Source organism: Balaenoptera ricei, chromosome 8, assembly GCF_028023285.1.
Source record: "Balaenoptera ricei isolate mBalRic1 chromosome 8, mBalRic1.hap2, whole genome shotgun sequence".
NCBI classification, from domain to species: Eukaryota; Metazoa; Chordata; class Mammalia; order Artiodactyla; family Balaenopteridae; genus Balaenoptera; species Balaenoptera ricei.
Window position 1 is genome coordinate 19,130,887 of NC_082646.1, and position 17,671 is coordinate 19,148,557.

The 17,671-nt window shown below is 37.8% G+C and overlaps 2 protein-coding genes and 1 pseudogene across 6 annotated transcripts in view; 1 reads left to right on the forward strand and 2 right to left on the reverse strand.

The window, feature by feature from the left end:
* Positions 1–1,473, reverse strand: part of LOC132370415 (protein NPAT) — a 52,575-nt gene extending 51,102 nt beyond the window's left edge. For both annotated transcript variants that reach the window (XM_059930385.1, XM_059930384.1), the window contains exon 1: positions 1,289–1,473. In XM_059930385.1, coding sequence (XP_059786368.1) covers positions 1,289–1,325 — 37 coding nt within the window. In that variant the 5' untranslated portion in view covers positions 1,326–1,473. The remainder of the gene's footprint in view (positions 1–1,288) is intronic.
* A 253-nt stretch (positions 1,474–1,726) lies between these two features.
* The window catches only part of ATM (ATM serine/threonine kinase), a 141,486-nt gene continuing 125,541 nt past the window's right edge, over positions 1,727–17,671 (forward strand). For 3 of the 4 annotated variants that reach the window (XM_059930391.1, XM_059930388.1, XM_059930389.1), the window contains exons 1-5: positions 1,727–2,471; positions 5,449–5,547; positions 5,631–5,743; positions 7,027–7,172; positions 11,098–11,262. In XM_059930391.1, coding sequence (XP_059786374.1) covers positions 5,476–5,547; positions 5,631–5,743; positions 7,027–7,172; positions 11,098–11,262 — 496 coding nt within the window. In that variant the 5' untranslated portion in view covers positions 1,727–2,471; positions 5,449–5,475. Of the gene's footprint in view, positions 2,472–5,448; positions 5,548–5,630; positions 5,744–7,026; positions 7,173–9,124; positions 9,198–11,097; positions 11,263–17,671 lie in introns of those variants that run through there. The other variant, XM_059930390.1, reaches the window with a different exon arrangement.
* LOC132371163 (U2 spliceosomal RNA) lies at positions 9,328–9,467 on the reverse strand (annotated as a pseudogene).

Here is a 17,671-nt window from a genome sequence, read left to right on the forward strand (position 1 = left end):
CAGGGATGCTGCTAAACATCCCACAATGCACAGGACAGCTACCCATAATAAAGTATGTCAATGTTACTGTGAACTTTGTGAAAGTCTACTTTGGATCTGTTTACATATAAGCCTAATTAATATAACAACTACAAGATAGCTAGCTTTTTCCTTAGATGTTGTAGGTTAACTGTTGATATTCAGTTCTCATAAAGTGCACAAAAGATGAACCAAACATTAACAAAATATTAGTTTAAACTTAAGTCATTATTTTCTCCAAAAACATACGGTAGAATCATTACCTTCTAATGTTTTCTGCAAAATGTGCTCATCAAGAGCCTGTGCACAAAAGCCATTTTTTATGGACAGGGCTGAGTACTTAAAATGGAATAAGAAATGGATTTTTCTGGCAATAAAATAATGGTAGTAATGGCCGTGGATACCAGGGGAAGTTTTATCACAGATGTTTACCATTTACCATTCACATATGATGTCTGTAAATACTGGCTCCGGTTTTGAGATTTATGTGGCTCTCATTCCCAGCAGTACAATCCTCTTTATTCTTTCAGGGGAAAAACAACAAAACCCGTTTCCCACACAGACAATACAGCCTGACAACTGGCAGTGTTACTAATTCTTTTCAAATTGAGGAAAAACTAACTAGGACTAGAAAATGTTTAACTGGAAGACATTTCGCCTGTGAAAATTCTTGCTAATCAAAAGAACAGGAATTGGTGCTGTCTTAAAGTATGCAACTGGCATTTCAAACCTCTACACTCTACGACTTCTTGCGGGAGGGTGGGGGATAGAGAGGGAAGATCACCCCATTTGTCCCAAATTCGTAGTCCTAAGGGCTAGTTACGAGAAGGCTGTCAGGAAGGTCCTTATACAAAGCTGGGTGGCTGGGGAAGTTCTTATTTTTCCTAATTCGGTCCCAGCTCTGACACAGGAAAGTGAGCCCAAGGCTGAAGAACGCAGTCCATCCATCACGTAGGCAACTCCCCTCGCAGGAATCCTAATTAAGTGTGCAGGCCTGACTTTCCCACCGGATCCGGGCCTCAGGTGTTTCACCCCGAGTTTCTCTTCAGGCTCCCCTCGCCACGGAGCCTCGGAAGAGAGGAGCATCCACACACAAAGAAGCTTAAACCATCCGAGCCTCCGACTGAAGAAGATTCACCTCCAGTCTGAATTTGTAGGCGGGGAGGCAAAGCCCCAAAGCTTCCCCACCCAAGGAAAACCTTTGGCCCCAAAGGTCCTTCCGTCCTGCTTAGCCTGGTTCAATACCCCTCCCTCCCGCGTCGGCGCTTACCCAATACCAGTCGGGCTACGTCCGAAGGTAACAGCATGATCGAAGCCGCAGAAGGAACCGCAATAAGAGACGAGACCCAGGTAAAAGCCAACACAGCGACACCTCCTGCGCCGCATCTCCCGGTGCCAGTGGCGGCACTAGACCCGCGGCGATTTGTCCCGCCTCTTTAGCTCCTCGCCAGCCAATCGCTTCCGCCGGAGAAAGAAAGGCGCCGAAATGAAACCCGCCTGGTTCTCCTTCGAGCTGTCGTCATATCCGTCCTCACATTTGGAGGGGTGGGGCTGAAGGGGGCGAGGAGGCGGGACGAGTGAGCCGGAGCCCGAGCTAGAGGGCGAGCGGCGAAGGCAGGGTCGCACGCCATTGGCGGGCAGTGCGAGCGGCGAACGCAGCGGTCGCACGCCATTGGCGGGCAGGGAGCAGGCGCGTTTCCTAAGATGAGCCCGTCGTTTTGGGGGTGCGAGTGCTGGGAGCGGAGAGCTTGTAGCGTTTGGCGCGCATGGGCAGACAGTGTTCGGGCGCCCGTCAGCCTTACTGCTTCCTGCGGAGACGCACGCTGCGCGGTCACGCCAGGTTTGAGCCGGAAGCTGGAATAGTGCGTGGACAGCCGGCTCGGCCCGTGAGGGAGGCGTGTTGAGCGGGATTCTAGGCTTCGGCCGTCGCCGCCGCCAGAGATTCCGCCTTGGCTATCCGAGTCCAGCGGTAGGGGCGCGGAAGCAGCGCAGTGGTTTCTACGTTGGGGAATTCAGTCGTATCTGAACCGTTCAGTCCTGGCCTTCAGACTCACTCCTCCAGAGCGGCCCTTTACTCCTCTCTTCACCTCATCTTGCCCAGCCCACTGTCCGTATCGCTCTCGTCCGCCCACCCTTCCTGCTCCAGCCGACTTAGCCTTGAACCTACTTCTTAATGCCCAGAATTGAACCTTCGTGCGCGTACCCTTCCCGTGTCCAGATGTAACTAGATGGCTTGAGTAATCATCTTTTTCTCCCCTCTCATAATTAGTAGTTTTAATCAGCGAGCAATTTGTTTGGGCTTCAACTACAGTCTCGTGATTAAGAGCATGGGCTTTGGTATCGCACTCCCGGAGTTCGAGTCAGCTAGCTGTGTGACCTCGCTGTCCTGTCTTCCTTGTGATAATCCTGTCCTGTGGTGAGCCCTCAAGAGCGTTGGAGGCTGCTTTTACCAGGTACAGATAAGTAACAAGACTATTAGAATTAAGAATGAAATGTGATAGAAGAGGATTGTGGTGGTAGAGGAGTGGATGGGGTTCTGTAGAAACTTAGCCTGGGAGCATCAATTCTGTTTGCGGTGAGACCTTGCAGTGTTAAATTGTCCTGGAGGATGATAGGAACCTTATAGACAGGAGGGAAAACGCATATAAAGGCACAACGTGTAAAAGGTTCCTGAAGCTCAAGAGTGAGGTCCTGCACTGAATGAAATAGATTTGGGCATTTTTCACGTGTTGAAGTCATAGGAATGGATGAGATCCTACTGTGAGAACATACAGTGAGAAGTAAGGAGACAAGAATGTTGTTTCAGGTGTGGGTGGAAAAAGAACCATCGAAAGAGACTTGTGAAACAGAAAGGAAGGGAATAATGATAATTGCTAACATTTATTGAGCAATTTCTATGCCCCAGGCACTGTGTTAAACATGGACAGGAATCCTTACAATAACTATTTGAAGGTCTAGTTCAGTTCTAGTATTGTTTTTCATTTTATCATTGAGAAGACAGAGGTTTAGAGAGATTAGCTAACATGCCCAAGGTTATAGCGCTTGTAAGTGGCAGGACCAGGTTATGAACTAGTACAATCTGACCACAGACTCCACACTCTTACCGTTAGAAAAGAATGGCATGCTACGGGCAGAATTAGATCTAGGAAGATGGTATATAAGCATCGTTGTCAAATTCTGCAAAGGGACCAACTTGGTTGAGATCCGAAAAGGAACAATGGATTTGCCAATTCAGAAGCTGTTACTTAAGAAACATGTATCATGCTAGTTGCATGGTTGGGAGTGGAACCTAAATCGTTGTGCATTAATGTATTAATTGAATTCACCTTTAACTGGTGACACTCTTATTCTGCTTGTCTACTCTCTAGTTCCTTTGGCCATCTTTCAGTTCCTCCAACATACTTTGCATTTTTTCATCTTGGAACCCTTTGGCTGTGCTAGTTTCCTTCTCTAAGATGTTGGTCCTTTAGCTCTTTCTATGATGGGCACCAGTTCATTCAGATCTTGGCTTTATTGTAACCTCCTCTGATACATCTTCCTTGATAGTTTATAAAAAATGATCCTTTTCATTGCTATTGTGTATTTGCTTCCTTTGAGCCATATATCACAATTTGGAATTATGCATTGATTTATCAGTGTACTTGTTTATTGTCACTCTTCCCCACTAGTCATGACTCCATGAGGGTAGGATTTGTGTCTATTTAGTTCATTATGTGTCTAACTACCCCTAACATAGTACCTCGAACACAGTAGTTACCCAGTAAATATTGTTGCTTGTCACAGTGAATGAACATTTCCTGTTTATGTAGATAGTACTGAACTGTTTTGTTTTCTTGAAAGTAATCAATCTCTGAGAATTGGCTAGGGGGAAAAGCAAGTTCAGAAAAGACACAGCTTGAAAAAAAAGTTTAGGGCTGCCACTTCTTGGAAGTGTTACTTGTTCAGTAAACATGCTTTTTTTTTTTTTCACCCTACAAATAACATATTAAGAATATAGGAGCCTGCCTTTACGGTTCTTTGGATGTTGCTAAGGTGTTTTCATTGGTTAGAATCCCAATTTTATTTTCCTTATTGACTCAGGAAGCCTTTAAACTAAGATTGAGCAAGAAGGGAGAGGAGTTCTAGATACAACTATAAGGAATGGAAAAATAAAAACGACAGTCCTTGCCTTCAAGAGGCATACAGTCAAATGAAAAAGGCAATCGAATAAATAATGACCTGTATTCTACAGCATAGAAAAGGAGGTTGTTATAGGGATATAGGAATCAGAACAACTTATCAATATAAATGGAGAAGAGAATTAGAGCTATCTGCCAATAAAATAGGTAGTCTTATTAGGAAGTTTGTTCTAAGTGAGAGTGTTTAAAGAGAGGGCAAGAATTTTGTTGGAGAGATTTCTTCCTTTGTAGGAAGATTGGACATGGTCTCTCAGTTTCTTCCAATTTTAAGATTCTGTGAGATTAAGCAGGGGCAGAGTAATATACTTGATCTTGAAAGATTGAGCAGAATTTATGTGGATGGATGGGGAAAGGACTTTGCCCACCTTTTTATCCTCTTGAGATATATATGTAGTGTAGATATAATAGACAGACACGTACATTTTTTCCTTGTTTATAAACATTTATAGTAACAAAAATGAAGCTTCTTTGTAAAAAGGCTCAGAAATACTAAAACAATGCTTGTCTTGAAAAATTTTTTTTTTAAGTTTATCAAAGGAAGGTTTGATTGCATCAGAAAATCTAAAAGGAGGAGGTCTACTGCAATGGCATTAAGACACAGTAAAATATAGTTGACCTTTGACTTTTGCAAGGTATATCGCTATAGCATATAATTTCCTTCGTTTCCTTTTATAACAATAATATCATTTTCCTCCTATTTTTATGTATTAAATGAGAACCATAAAGCCAGTTGAGATGTAAGTGCTAGGCAAGGCTTACTAGCTCTGATAACCTCTTACATATCCATTCCAAAGCATAAGTAATTTAAGCTTTTGGCTCAGGAAAGTGGCACGTCACTACATATAAGAAAGGGTCCTTTTAAATCGTTCAGATAGTGTTAAATCCTTAAGTGCTCTTTTCCTTATTCTTTGCCTGGCTGCCTTTTTTTCATCTTTTGTATTTCAATTTAAATGTCATGTTTCTTAGAAGAAGAAAAGGTCTCTCCTCTAAGAGATCCTCTTCTTAGAAGAGGTCTCAGAAAAATAAAGTAAATTATACCTTACTTATTTTTATCCTGCTACACATTCAACACACATTTGCATGTTAAGGCTTTGTTTTGATATATTCTAAGAAAATCTCATTTAAATATGGAAGTATTAAGAAAAATCATTGTGCATTATAGTATGCCTCTAGCTATACAGGTAGATCCAACTATATATTAATAGCACAGTCTGAAATAATTTTACATATGTATATATTTTTTTTTTTACAGATGATGTGTTTTCTGAAATTCTGAATCATGAGTCTAGCACTTAATGATCTGCTTATTTGCTGCCGTCAACTAGAACATGATAGAGCTACAGAACGAAGGGTACTAAATTACTTAAATTTAGTCTTTCCTTGAAACAAGTGTGTGATTGGTAACGCATTATTTTGTTCTTTTTTCATTTTCAGAAAGAGGTTGAGAAATTTAAGCGCCTGATTCAGGATCCTGAAACCGTTCAACATTTAGATCAGCATTCAGATTCCAAACAAGGGAAATATTTGAATTGGGATGCTGTTTTTAGGTATTCCATTCTAAATTTTTTTACTGTCTTTATTTTTCTTTTTCATTTTTATTTCTCTTGTGATATTTTTTTGTGTATGTAGGTCTAATTTATCTGTGCTCCCTGTGAACCGTTGTGCCTTGCATAGGAAATTGGCGCTCAATTTTTATCTGAAACATAATTTTTAAAGGATGTTCATGTAGAAAAAGTTAAAATTTTTGAATCATTTGTTCAATAAAATGTCAAACATATTTCACTCAAGATTAGAGAGAATTTCTTTCGTATCAGTTCATTCATAAGACTTTATTTCAAATTAGAGCATAAAATTAAGTTATATCAAGTCCTTTATTGTTACTTTGACATCTTTAAATATTGCTCTAAGTAACTGCCATATGTTAAACTATAATAAAAAAGTAAAAAGGAGTTTTAGAAAAACTCTATATGAATGCAGTTAACAAACACAAAACTCTGGCATTGGAAAGACACAATTCATTGCTGAACTGGAGTGGCAAACAATTAATGCTTTTTACATTAAGACATAATTTTCAATTATGAAGTCCATTTATAACTAGAAATAGATTGTAAGACTTAGGAAAGATGAATAAAATATTTTAAATTAATGTAAAATACTGATAAACTTGAAAGAACATTTTCAGTCAAGGGGAAATATGAGTATTTACTTGTTCTTGAATGTTTAGAACAGATAATCTATTTTATTTTTTAGCTCTTATTTGGTACTAGATAGACCATTGCAGATATCATTGTAGATAACATGAAAAATATATACTTCTTTTCCCCTGGTTACTTACTTTATTTCAGATACCACAAATATAGTTATTTAAAGATGAATACTGTTTTGTGTAAGCTGATCATGTAGGCCAAATATGCACCTGATGCACCCAGCTAATCATGAATATCTTATAGGCAGGCTTCATTTAAAGGCTAGAGACATTACCAACTGCCTAGGAAAGAGATAGGTCATGTACAGAATAACAGAAAGAGGTGAGAAAGAATTGAGAGCCCCTGATAGCATTGCAAGCTTTTAGTGATAAAATGAGAAAGCAGGCAGGAAAGCAATAGAAAATCCTGGAGGTTACAGATTAAGAGCTTTGCAGGCCAGACTTTAAATTAGTGTTGAGGCCTTAGGCCTTAAAAAAGAAATGTAATTGTTTTGTTTAGCTGGTACATTGATTGAAGCAATGTGGTTTAAACAATGCTCTTTATGATGGCATGAAGGACTTTTTGAAACTATTATAATTTAAGTATTTAATGAGTTTCTGAAATTACATTGCACTTTCTTGAAGAGTTTTACAGAAATATATTCAGAAAGAAACGGAATGTCTGAGAACAGCAAAACCAAATGTATCAACCTCAACACAAGCCACCAGGCAGAAAAAGATGCAAGAAATCAGTAGCTTAGTCAAATACTTCATCAAATGTGCAAATAAAAGTAAGTGCTATTACTTGGCTTAATAGATTATTGTTACATGAGTTTGGTCTGAATATGGTGAGATAAAAGTTCAGTGCTAACTCTAATTTCTAGTACATGTAATGATTTTTAATACTATAGGTTCAAATATTTGGAGGAATTTATACAAGCATGGAATGATAGAATCTCAGGGTTTGGAAGGATTAAAAAATATTATTTCATCTACCCATTTTTCTTGGATCCCATCTATATGTCCCTGGCACTTAGGTAGCCTTAATGATTAAACATGCCTTTTGAGACTTTCTTTTCTGTTTGAGTAGTTTTCATAGTAGTGAAAACCTGTCTGCTTTTGTTACTGCTTCTATTTGCTGAGATAATACAGAAAAATACTAACTCAGTTTTTTCAATATCCTTTTTTCAAATATCCTTTGAGATATTTGAAGTTACCCATGATATTTCCCCTGAGTCCTCTTCTCTAAGCTGAACAAACCTACTTCCTACTGCTCATATGAGCTAGTTTTGTGTCACTTCTGAATATTCTTCAGTTTAATTCTCTACCTCTTAAAGTGTGGGACTCAATCTTATAGGCATATTCTGATTGGTATGGAGTGGAGCAGGACTTGCATATCTTTTATTCTATACTTCTACTGATTCATTCTAAGATTACATTAGCTTTCTTGGCAGTCAGAACCCACACTCTTTAACTAATAGCATGCTTACTATTGATTAAAAAAAAACCAAGTTCTTTTTTGCTCCTGATGAGCCACGTATCTCCCATTTTGAACTTATACAGTTTTGAAAAGCCAATATTTTTGAACCAAAATGCAGAATCCTAGTAGGCTTATGTAAGGAAATGGTTTTCATACAGTGCTGAAAAGCTAGAGGCGGAAATGTTTGTTTAGGGACTTGGACTCAAACTTTGTTTATTTTTCACAGATAAGTAAGTGGCTTTGTGACGCCAAGTTTAGTTTACGAATCAGAAAAGCCCAATGTTGGTAAACATTATTAAGCAGAAGGATATAGATTGTTAGTGAATGATATTTCAGAACGGTGGTATGAGACTTGAGTCTAAAAGACAGTGGCTTTAGCAAAATTTTAGTTTTTCGGCTCCTCTGAGATCCATTTTGTGTGGATAGCTGCAAGCCCTGAGAAGGGACTCCAGCATAGACAGAAGAAAGCTACACCGAAATATTTTTGCACCCGCTTTTGTTCTGCATCCATTAAAATTTGTATTCTTGGCTACTAATGCTGGGCTCTTAATAGATCTTAATACGGTCTGACAGAATTTATGACTGAGTGAGAGAAAGATATTTGTATCCCATTCGTAGCCCATCAGAAAAGTTTGCAGCTTAGAATTTTGCTTTAAAGTGAAAAAAACCTTCTATTGCAAAATTAACAATGGAGATCACATTTTCTTTTTAATTAATTAATTTATTTTTGGCTGCGTTGGGTCTTTGTTGCTGCGCACGGGCTTTCTCTAGTTGCGGCGAGTGGGGGCTACTCTTTGTTGTGGTGCGCGGGCTTCTCGTTGCGGTGGCTTTTCTTGTTGTGGAGCATGGGCTCTAGGCACGTGGGCTTCGGTAGTTGTGGCTCACGGGCTCTAGAGTGCAGGCTCAGTTGTTGTGGCACACGGGCTTAGTTGCTCCACGGCATGTGGGATCTTCCCAGACCAGGGATCGAACCTGGAATCCATCAGGAATACACCCTGCATTGGCAGGTGGATTCTCAACCACTGCACCCCCAGTGAAGCACGTGATCACATTTAAAAATGTATGAAAGTATCAATATGTTGGTTTATAGGAATGAATGGATGAAATTTTCAGTGTAAGATTATTTAAATGGTTGAAAAATGATATTTTTATTCAGGGCTTTTTTTCCTTTCAAGTTTTACTTTGTAACTTAAACATCTTTAATCTCGGAGCAAAACCAGGAGCTACTATCGTGTCATCTCACTTCTTCAATTTTTTTTTTAGAGGGTTGGAGGGTTGATGAGAATTGAAACACACGTCCAGACTTTGCCAGACTTGCTTAACATTGGTACCCAAGGTATGATGAAAGAAACAGAGATCAGAAAAAAAGAGGTAGATGGGAAGGAACCAGTAAGCAAATATTGTTCAACTGTAACAGATGTTATAGTTAAGAAAATGTTAGGAAGACTATAACAGAGAAAGGCACAGGGTGTTACAGCAGAGGATATTATGATTGTGCATTTCATCATTAGCCAGATGCCTAAAATTATAAGCCATAAGTAAAAATGATTTTTTAAACTAATAACAGAAACTATACTTGATCTTAGCCAAAAGGCCAAGAAGTGATGATTTTTTGTTATATCAGTGTATATTTATTTATCATACTTCTAAATATAACTAGTCTCATCATAAAAAATCCTGAAGTAGAATATATTCAAATATACATAATGACTTGCACCCTGCTCATAACTTACAACAAAAAATTTATATGCAATTTTAAGATTGTTAATATTGAAATATGAAAAATTTCAGCTGTGACATCAATACGATTTACTGAAAGTAACAAATAACTTTTAAATATACTTTTGTTACCTTTAAGAATATATCCAGGGCTTCCTTGGTGGTGCAGTGGTTAAGAATCCGTCTGCCAATGCAGGGGACACGGGTTCGAGCCCTGGTCCGGGAAGATCCCATATGCTGTGGAGCAGCTAAACCCGTGTGCCACAACTACTGAGCCTGTGCTCTAGAGCCCACGAGCCACAACTACTGAGTCCACGCATCACAACTACTGAAACCCGCGTACCTAGAGCCCATGTTCTGCAACAAGAGAAGCCACCGCAATAAACCCACACACTGCAACGAAGAGTAGCCCCCAATCGCCGCAACTAGAGAAAGCCCGCGTATAGCAACGAAGACCCACCACAGTCAAAAATAAATTAAAAAAAATAATAAATTTTTTAAAAAAATGAATATATCCAGGGACTTCCCTGGTGGCACAGTGGTTAAGAATCCGCCTGCCAATGCAGGGGACACGGGTTCGAGCCCTGGTCCGGGAAGATCCCACATGCCGCGGAGCAACTAAACCTGTGCGCCACAACTACTGAGCCTGTGCTCTAGAGCCCACAAGCCACAGCTACTGAGTCTGCATGCCACAATTGCTGAAGTGCGCGAGCATAAAGCCCGTGCTCCGCAACAAGAGAAGCCACTGCAATGAGAAGCCCGTGCACCGCAACGAAGAGTAGCCCCCGCTCGCCTCAACTAGAGAAAGCCCATGCGCAGCAACAAAGACCCAATGCAGCCAAAAATAAATAAATTAAAAAAAAAAAAGAGTTCCATTGAAAAAAAAAAGAATATATCCATTAATTCTGAATTTTCAGGACCTCTAATAAATAAATAAAACTAAAAATTATAACCTTACATATGTATATATAATAAATGCTATTATAGGACTTGGAAGTAATTTTGCTTTTTAAAGTAAATAGTATTCTCCTTATAATCTTATTCTAATAAATTCAGGTTTTTATAAAAAATACCAGGAAACTTTGGGTCAGTCAAGGTCTAATGTCAGAAGTTGTGACTTATTAAGGTAGAATGAATGATTGTTTTTGCTATATAATCCAATAGGATTGGCAAGTTTTTTTTGTAAAGTGACCAGATCGTAAATGTTTTTGACTTTGCAGACTATGTAGTCTCTGTCTCAACAACTCGACTTTGCCGTTTTAGCATCAGAGTAGCCATATACAATATGTAAATGAATAGATATGTTTGTGGTCCAATAAAACTTTATTTCCAAAAACAGGAGGTTGGCTGAATTTTGCCCCTGGGCCATCGTTTGCTAATCCCTGTTTTATGAGAAGGAGGTTAGTTAATAGTAATTTCCCAAATGGAATTAATTATACAATTGCCATTCCAAGCATCCTTAACTTATTTGTCTTAAGATTTATATGTTTTTGTTTGTTTATTTTATTTTTAAATAGGAGCACCCAGGCTAAAATGTCAAGAACTCTTGAATTATATCATGGATACAGTGAAAGATTCATCTAATGGTGCCATTTATGGAGCTGATTGTAGCAACATATTGCTGAAGGACATTCTTTCAGTGAGAAAATACTGGTGTGAAATATCTCAGCAACAGTGGACAGGTATGTTTTGAAGTTGGTTACTTGTGAATTTTTCCTTGTGAAATGAAATTTCACCAAAAGAGCATTCAGAGTCTATTTATATCCCCCAAATGACCTCACAGTTTAGCAGTACGTTAGTAAAATTAAATGATTATAGAATCTGACACTTTTCTTGTATTATGTACTTCTTAAATTGTCACTAATAATGTATTTGGTGCCTGCTGTCAGAACTAAAATTACAGAATTGAAAGATGCCATACCTGTCCTCAAAGACTTGACAGTCCAATGACAGAAAAAACCAAGTAAACTGAAAGTTATAATGCAGTGAGTTCACAGATCAGTGACACCTAAATGCAACAATGATTAAAGTAGAAAGAAGAAAACCGAGAGATGTCATAAAAAGGAAAGCAAGAGAATTTCAAGTTGCAAGAGGTGTGACATTTAAAGTGTTGTAGAAATAATAAGATGCAGAAGTATCCATTAGGACTAGGCAGTTTGCAGGTCACTGGTAAGGTAATTGAAATGAAATATTAGAATAGAATATATAGGACCCAGTGACTTACAGGATAAGTAGAGTGGGGTGCCATGGAGGTATTGTTGACAGTTTGTAGGTGAGAGGTACTAAGAGACCACAAAGGAAGTTTGGTCAGAGGCTGAAATTTTTGAGTTTATTGATTTCAAAAGTGGAGTATTTCTGGCTCTGGCTGGCTTACTGGGTGAAAATGGTATTTGGCTTTAATGAGGTGACTTTAAGCCAGATGTCAAAGTCTTCTAATATAGCCACCTCTGAAAATTTAGAAACTCAGTATTTTTCATTGAGAAGTATTCAAGATAAATTGTGCTAACTTAAAAGACATTTATCTATATTTTTTACCATCAGTTTATCATTTCAAAATAAGATGTTTGTGGACCATAAACCCATGACCTAATCAGTGGTCTACATTGTATTCTACTGTTCCCACATGAATAAAGGCCTTCTTAGCTATTGCTTAATTTCTTATCTGGGGCCTTTGCTGTTGCTCTGAGCACAAAGGAGGCTTTGTCCCAAACAGAGCCCTCAGTAAGCCTAGTGGCAGCCTTTAGAGAATAGGCCAGTGATATCTAGGGTACACCGACACGTCTGTCACCAAAATGGTTCAGCCTAAATATTTAGAATATTTGTACATTTTAGATTATTACTTGTAACTATGTGTCTCTGAAACAAAGGCAGTCGTTCCTCTAGTCTCTTTACTCTTGATTCCATCATCTGGCATGTTCTCTGAAATTCTCTATTTTTAAGCAAACTACTTCACTTCTAGTAGTCTTTTTGTTGAATTATTTTTTTAGTTAGTTACCTTCTCTGAAATTTACTTCTCTAATGAAGCCTGCTCAAGAAGTGAAGTTTACATTCAAAATATATTTGGTAGAGGTGGTGATTGAAGCCATGGTTATGGATGAGATTGTCTAGGGAGAGAGTTTAGAGTGAGATGAGAAGATGGCCTTAGTCTTCTAAACCAACATTTCCATATAAATTTTGGAATCAGCTTGTTGATTTCTACAAAAAGTCCTGCTGGGATTTTATTGGTATCGCGTTGAACCTATTGAACTAAGGAGCAATAGACATCTTAACATAGACTCTTCCAATCCATGAACATGATATATCTCTCCGTTTATTTATGTCTTTTTTGATTTATCAGCATACAGAATTTGTATATTTTTGTTAGATTTATACTGCAGTAGTTTGTAAATTTTACTGTCTTTTTAGAACATTTTCTTTTCCATGTTGTTCAGAAGTACAGTTGACTTTTGTATATACCATATTGATCTGGGACCTTGCTAAAATTGCTTATTAGATCTAGGAGGTTTTTTGTTCATTCTGGGGAATTTTTTATTTAGACAATTGTGTCATCTGCAAGTAGGAGAGAGTTTTTTGTTCCTTCATTTCTGAGCCATGTGGCCTTATTTCTTTTTTCTGCCTTATATTGACTAGGACCTCAGTATGATTTTTTGTTTTTAATGGTAAGACGTGCATAACATAAAATTTACCATTTTAACCATTTTTGCATATACAATTCAGTGGCATTAAGTATATTCACATTGTTATGCAACCATCACGACTCATTTCCAGAACTTTTTTCATCTTCCAAACTGAAACTCTGTACCCATTAAACAGGAACTTCCCCTGCTCCCCAACTCCAGCTCTTAGCAGCCATTCTACTTTCTGTCTCTGAATTTGACTACCCTAGTACCTCCTATAAGTGAAATTGTACAGTATTTGTCCTTTTCTGAATGGCTTATTTCACTTAGCATAATGTTTAAGGTTCATCCATGTTGTAGCATATGTCAGAGTTTTCTTCCTTTTTAAGTCTGAATAATATTCCATTGTATGTGTATACTACATTTTGTTTATCCATTCATCTGTCATTGGACCCTTGGATTGTTTCTACATTTGGATATTGTGAATAACTCTACTGTGAACATGGTATACACATAGCTCTTTGAGTCCTTGCTTTCAATTGGGTATATATTCAGAAGTGGAATTACTGCATCATATGGTAATTCTATGTTTAATTTTTTGAGTACCCACCATACTGTTTTCCACAAGGGCTACACCATTTTACATATTCATCAGCAATGCACAAGTGTTCCAATTTCTCCACACCTTCACCAACACTTCTTTTTCTTTTTCTTTCTTTTTTTGATAATAGCCATCCTAATGTAAATGGGTATGAAGTGGTGTCTCATTGTGATTTTGATTTGCATTTCCTTAATGACTGGTGATGTTGAACTTTTCACGTGCTTATTGGCCATTTGTATATCATCTTTGGACAAAAGTCTATTCAAATCTTTTGCCCAGTTTTTAATCGGGTTGTTTGTTTTTTGTGGTTGGATTGTAGGAGTTCTTTATATATTCTATATTAATCCCTTATCAGATATATGGTTTGGAAATATTTTCTCCCATTCCATGGGATGCCTTTACCTCTGATGATAGTGTCCTTTGATGCACAAAAGGTTTTGCTTTGATGAATACAGTCTATCTATTTTTTTCTTTTGTTGCCTGTGCTTTTGGGGTCATTTCCAACAAATCATTGCCAAATCCAATGTTATGAAACTTTTCCCCTGTGTTTTCTTCTAAGAGATTTATAGTTTTTCCTCCAATATGATTTTGATTAGGAGTAGTGAGAAAAGACATCCTTCCTTGTCCTGTTCCTGGTTTTAGGGGGAAACATTCAGTGTTTGATCATTAGCATATTAGCTATTTTTAAAAAATTAATCAATTAATTTTTGGCTGCGTTGGGTCTTCATTGCTGCACGTGGGCTTTCTCTAGTTGCAGCGAACGGGCGGGGGCTACTTTTTGTTCCGGTGTGTGGGTTTCTCGTTGCGGTGGCTTCTCTTGTTGTGGAGCACGGGCTACAGGTGCATGGGCTTCAGTAGTTGTGGCTTGTGGGCTCAGTAGTTGTGGCTCACGGGCTCTAGAGCACAGGCTCAGTAGTTAACGGTGCACGGGCTTAGTTGCTCCATGTCATGTGGGATCTTCCCGGACCAGGGCTCGAACCCGTGTCCCCTGCATTGGCAGGCGGATTCTTAACCACTGCGCCACCAGGGAAGTTCAGCATATTATCTGTTGATACAGGTTGAGGACATTCCCTTCTATTCTGGTTGCTCATGGTTTTTTATCATGAATGGGTATTGAATTGTTAATTTTGTTTCTGCATATATGAAGATAATCATGGGTTTTTTTGTCTTTAGTTTATTGATATGATGAATTATGTTGATCAGTTTTTCACAGGTTGAGTCAACCTTGGGTTCCTGGGGTATACCCTATTAGGGCATGATGTATTATCCATTTTATATATTACTGGATTGAATTTGGAGGTGGTGGTGGTTGTAAGGTTTTTAATTATGAATTTAATTTCTTTAATAGATGCAGGATTATTTAGGTTACATATTTTCAGTGATCTTTGGAATTTGTTTCTTTAAGAATTTGTTCATTTCATATAAGTTGTTGAATGTATGAGTGTAAAGTTGTTCTTGAACATTATTGTCTCATTATCCTTTAAATGTGCTTAGACTCTGTAGTGTTCCCTCTTTCATTACTGAGTCTGATCTTATAATTATTAGTTCCTTACTTCTGTTTGTTTTGGATTTCATTTCTTCTCTAGTTTCTTAAGCTTAGATCATTGATTTGAGAGCTTCTTTCCAAATATGTGCATTTAATATAATAAGTTTTTCTCTAAACACTACTTTAGTCACATCTCACAAATGTTGACAATGTTGTTTTTTCTTTTTCTTCAGTTCAAAATATGTTCTAGGTTTTTTTGAGGGCTTCCCTTTGACCCTGGATTATTTGAAAGTATGTTGTTTAATTCCCATTCATTTGGGGTAATTCTCCTGTTTTGTCTTCCTTTTGTGGTTTAATGTTATGGGCAGAGACCATGCTTTTTATAACCAAAATTATTTATAACTGTTATGATTTCTTTATGATCAAGGATAAGGTCTAACTTGGTGAGTGTTTCATATGCATTTGAAAAGAATGTGTATCTGCTATTGTTGGATGAATTATTCTATACATGGCAGTTACAATCAGTTGGTTGATGGTGTTCAGTTGTATAACAAACTGGTGTGAAAGCATGAGTGACAAGTGAGAAAATGGATTAACAAATACAACATTTTCAAAAGTTTTGGTTACAAGGGGAAGGGAAAGGGGGGTCCTATTAAAGAAGAGAGTGATTGGAGTATATATACATGTAATCAGAAGGATTCAGTGAAGAGAGCGTAGTTGAATACACAGGAAAATTGCTCATGTATGTTTCCTGAGAAGAAGGGATTCCAAAGCAAGAGCCCTAAGATTGTCCTAAGGAAGAAAATAGTTTTTCTAATAAGGTAGAAAGGAAGAAAAGTTAAAAACCTTTAGTTGCTTTCTTGTATAACTAACATAAAATATGGGCTTCCCTTCAGGTCTTGGAAGTGCTACATAGTTTTGCTTCTGCCTATCTCTCTGACCTTAAAGTCCACCCCATCCTTCTAATTTCTGTGCTCTAGCTACAGTGGCCTTTATTCAGATTCTCTAACCCAGTGATTTTCAAACTTTTTTTTAATAGACTTTATTTTTTTAGAGCAGTTTTAGATTCACAGCAGAATTGGGCAGAAAGTACAGAGTTCCCATATATCCCCTGACCTCACATGTGCACAGCAACATCCAGCACCAAAGCGGTACATTTGTTTCCGTCAGTGAACCTACGCTGACACCTCATATCACTCAAAGTCCATAGTTTACACTGTCACTCTTGGTGGTGTACATTCTATAGCTTTTGAGAAATGTATAATGATATGTGTCCACCATTATTGTATCATAGAGAATAGTTTTACTGCCCTGAAGATCCTCTGTGCTCTGCCTATTTATCCCTCTCTCCACCTTGATCCCTAGCAACCACTGATCTTTTTAACTGTCTCCATAGTTTTGCCTTTTCCAAAATGTCATATAGTTGGAATCATACAGTATATAGTATTTTCAGAGTGGCTGCTTTCATTTAGTAATTTACATTTAAAATTCCTCCATGTCTTTTCATGGCTCGATAGCTCATTTCTTTTTAGCACTGAATAATATTTCATTGTCTGGATTTACCACAGTTTAATTATCCATTCACTTACTGAAGGACATGTTGATTGCTTGCAAGTTTTGGCGATTATGAATGAAAATGCTATAAACATCTGTGTACAGATAAGTTTTCAACTCATTTGGGTAAATGCTGAGGAGCGTGATTGCTGGATCATATGGTAAAAGTATGTTTAGTTTTTTAAGAAACTGCCAAACTGTCTTCCAGAGTGGCCATTGTCAATTTCTATATTAAAAATCAGTAAAGCATAAATTTTGTAATTAGTTTTAATTAAAAAATAGGAGCGCTAATATTTTCTTCTGACATAGCTATGGATCATCTCACACACTCCTGTTTAGAGAGTATAAGCTCTTTCTTACCTGTAGCATTTGTTCTTTTTTCAGAGGCTACCCTTTGTATGGCCCGTTTTTTCTCGTCCTTCACGTCTCAGTTTAAATGTCACGGCCATTTTCTGATTGTTTTTCCTAATTTCTTCCTCTCTTATTTTCTACCGTGGTACTCTTTCCTTCGTAGTACTTTTGTGAAAATAAATGACACGCTTCTAAATAATTCATGGGTGGAAAGAAAATTCTCAAGGCATGTTTAAAACTGAATGAAAATGAAAATTACAACATATCACAATTCGTGGAATGTAGCTAAGTTATGTTGAGAGGGTAATTTATAGCATTAAATGCCTGCATTAGAAAAGATGAAAGATATCAAATCTTTATGGGAAGAAAATCCTGCCTTAGCAACTTTGCTTTTCATTGTGTTGGGAGATAATTCTCAATGCATTTCACGTTTCTGCATGTCATGTCAGAGACATGACACTGACTGTTCTTTTCCAGACTGT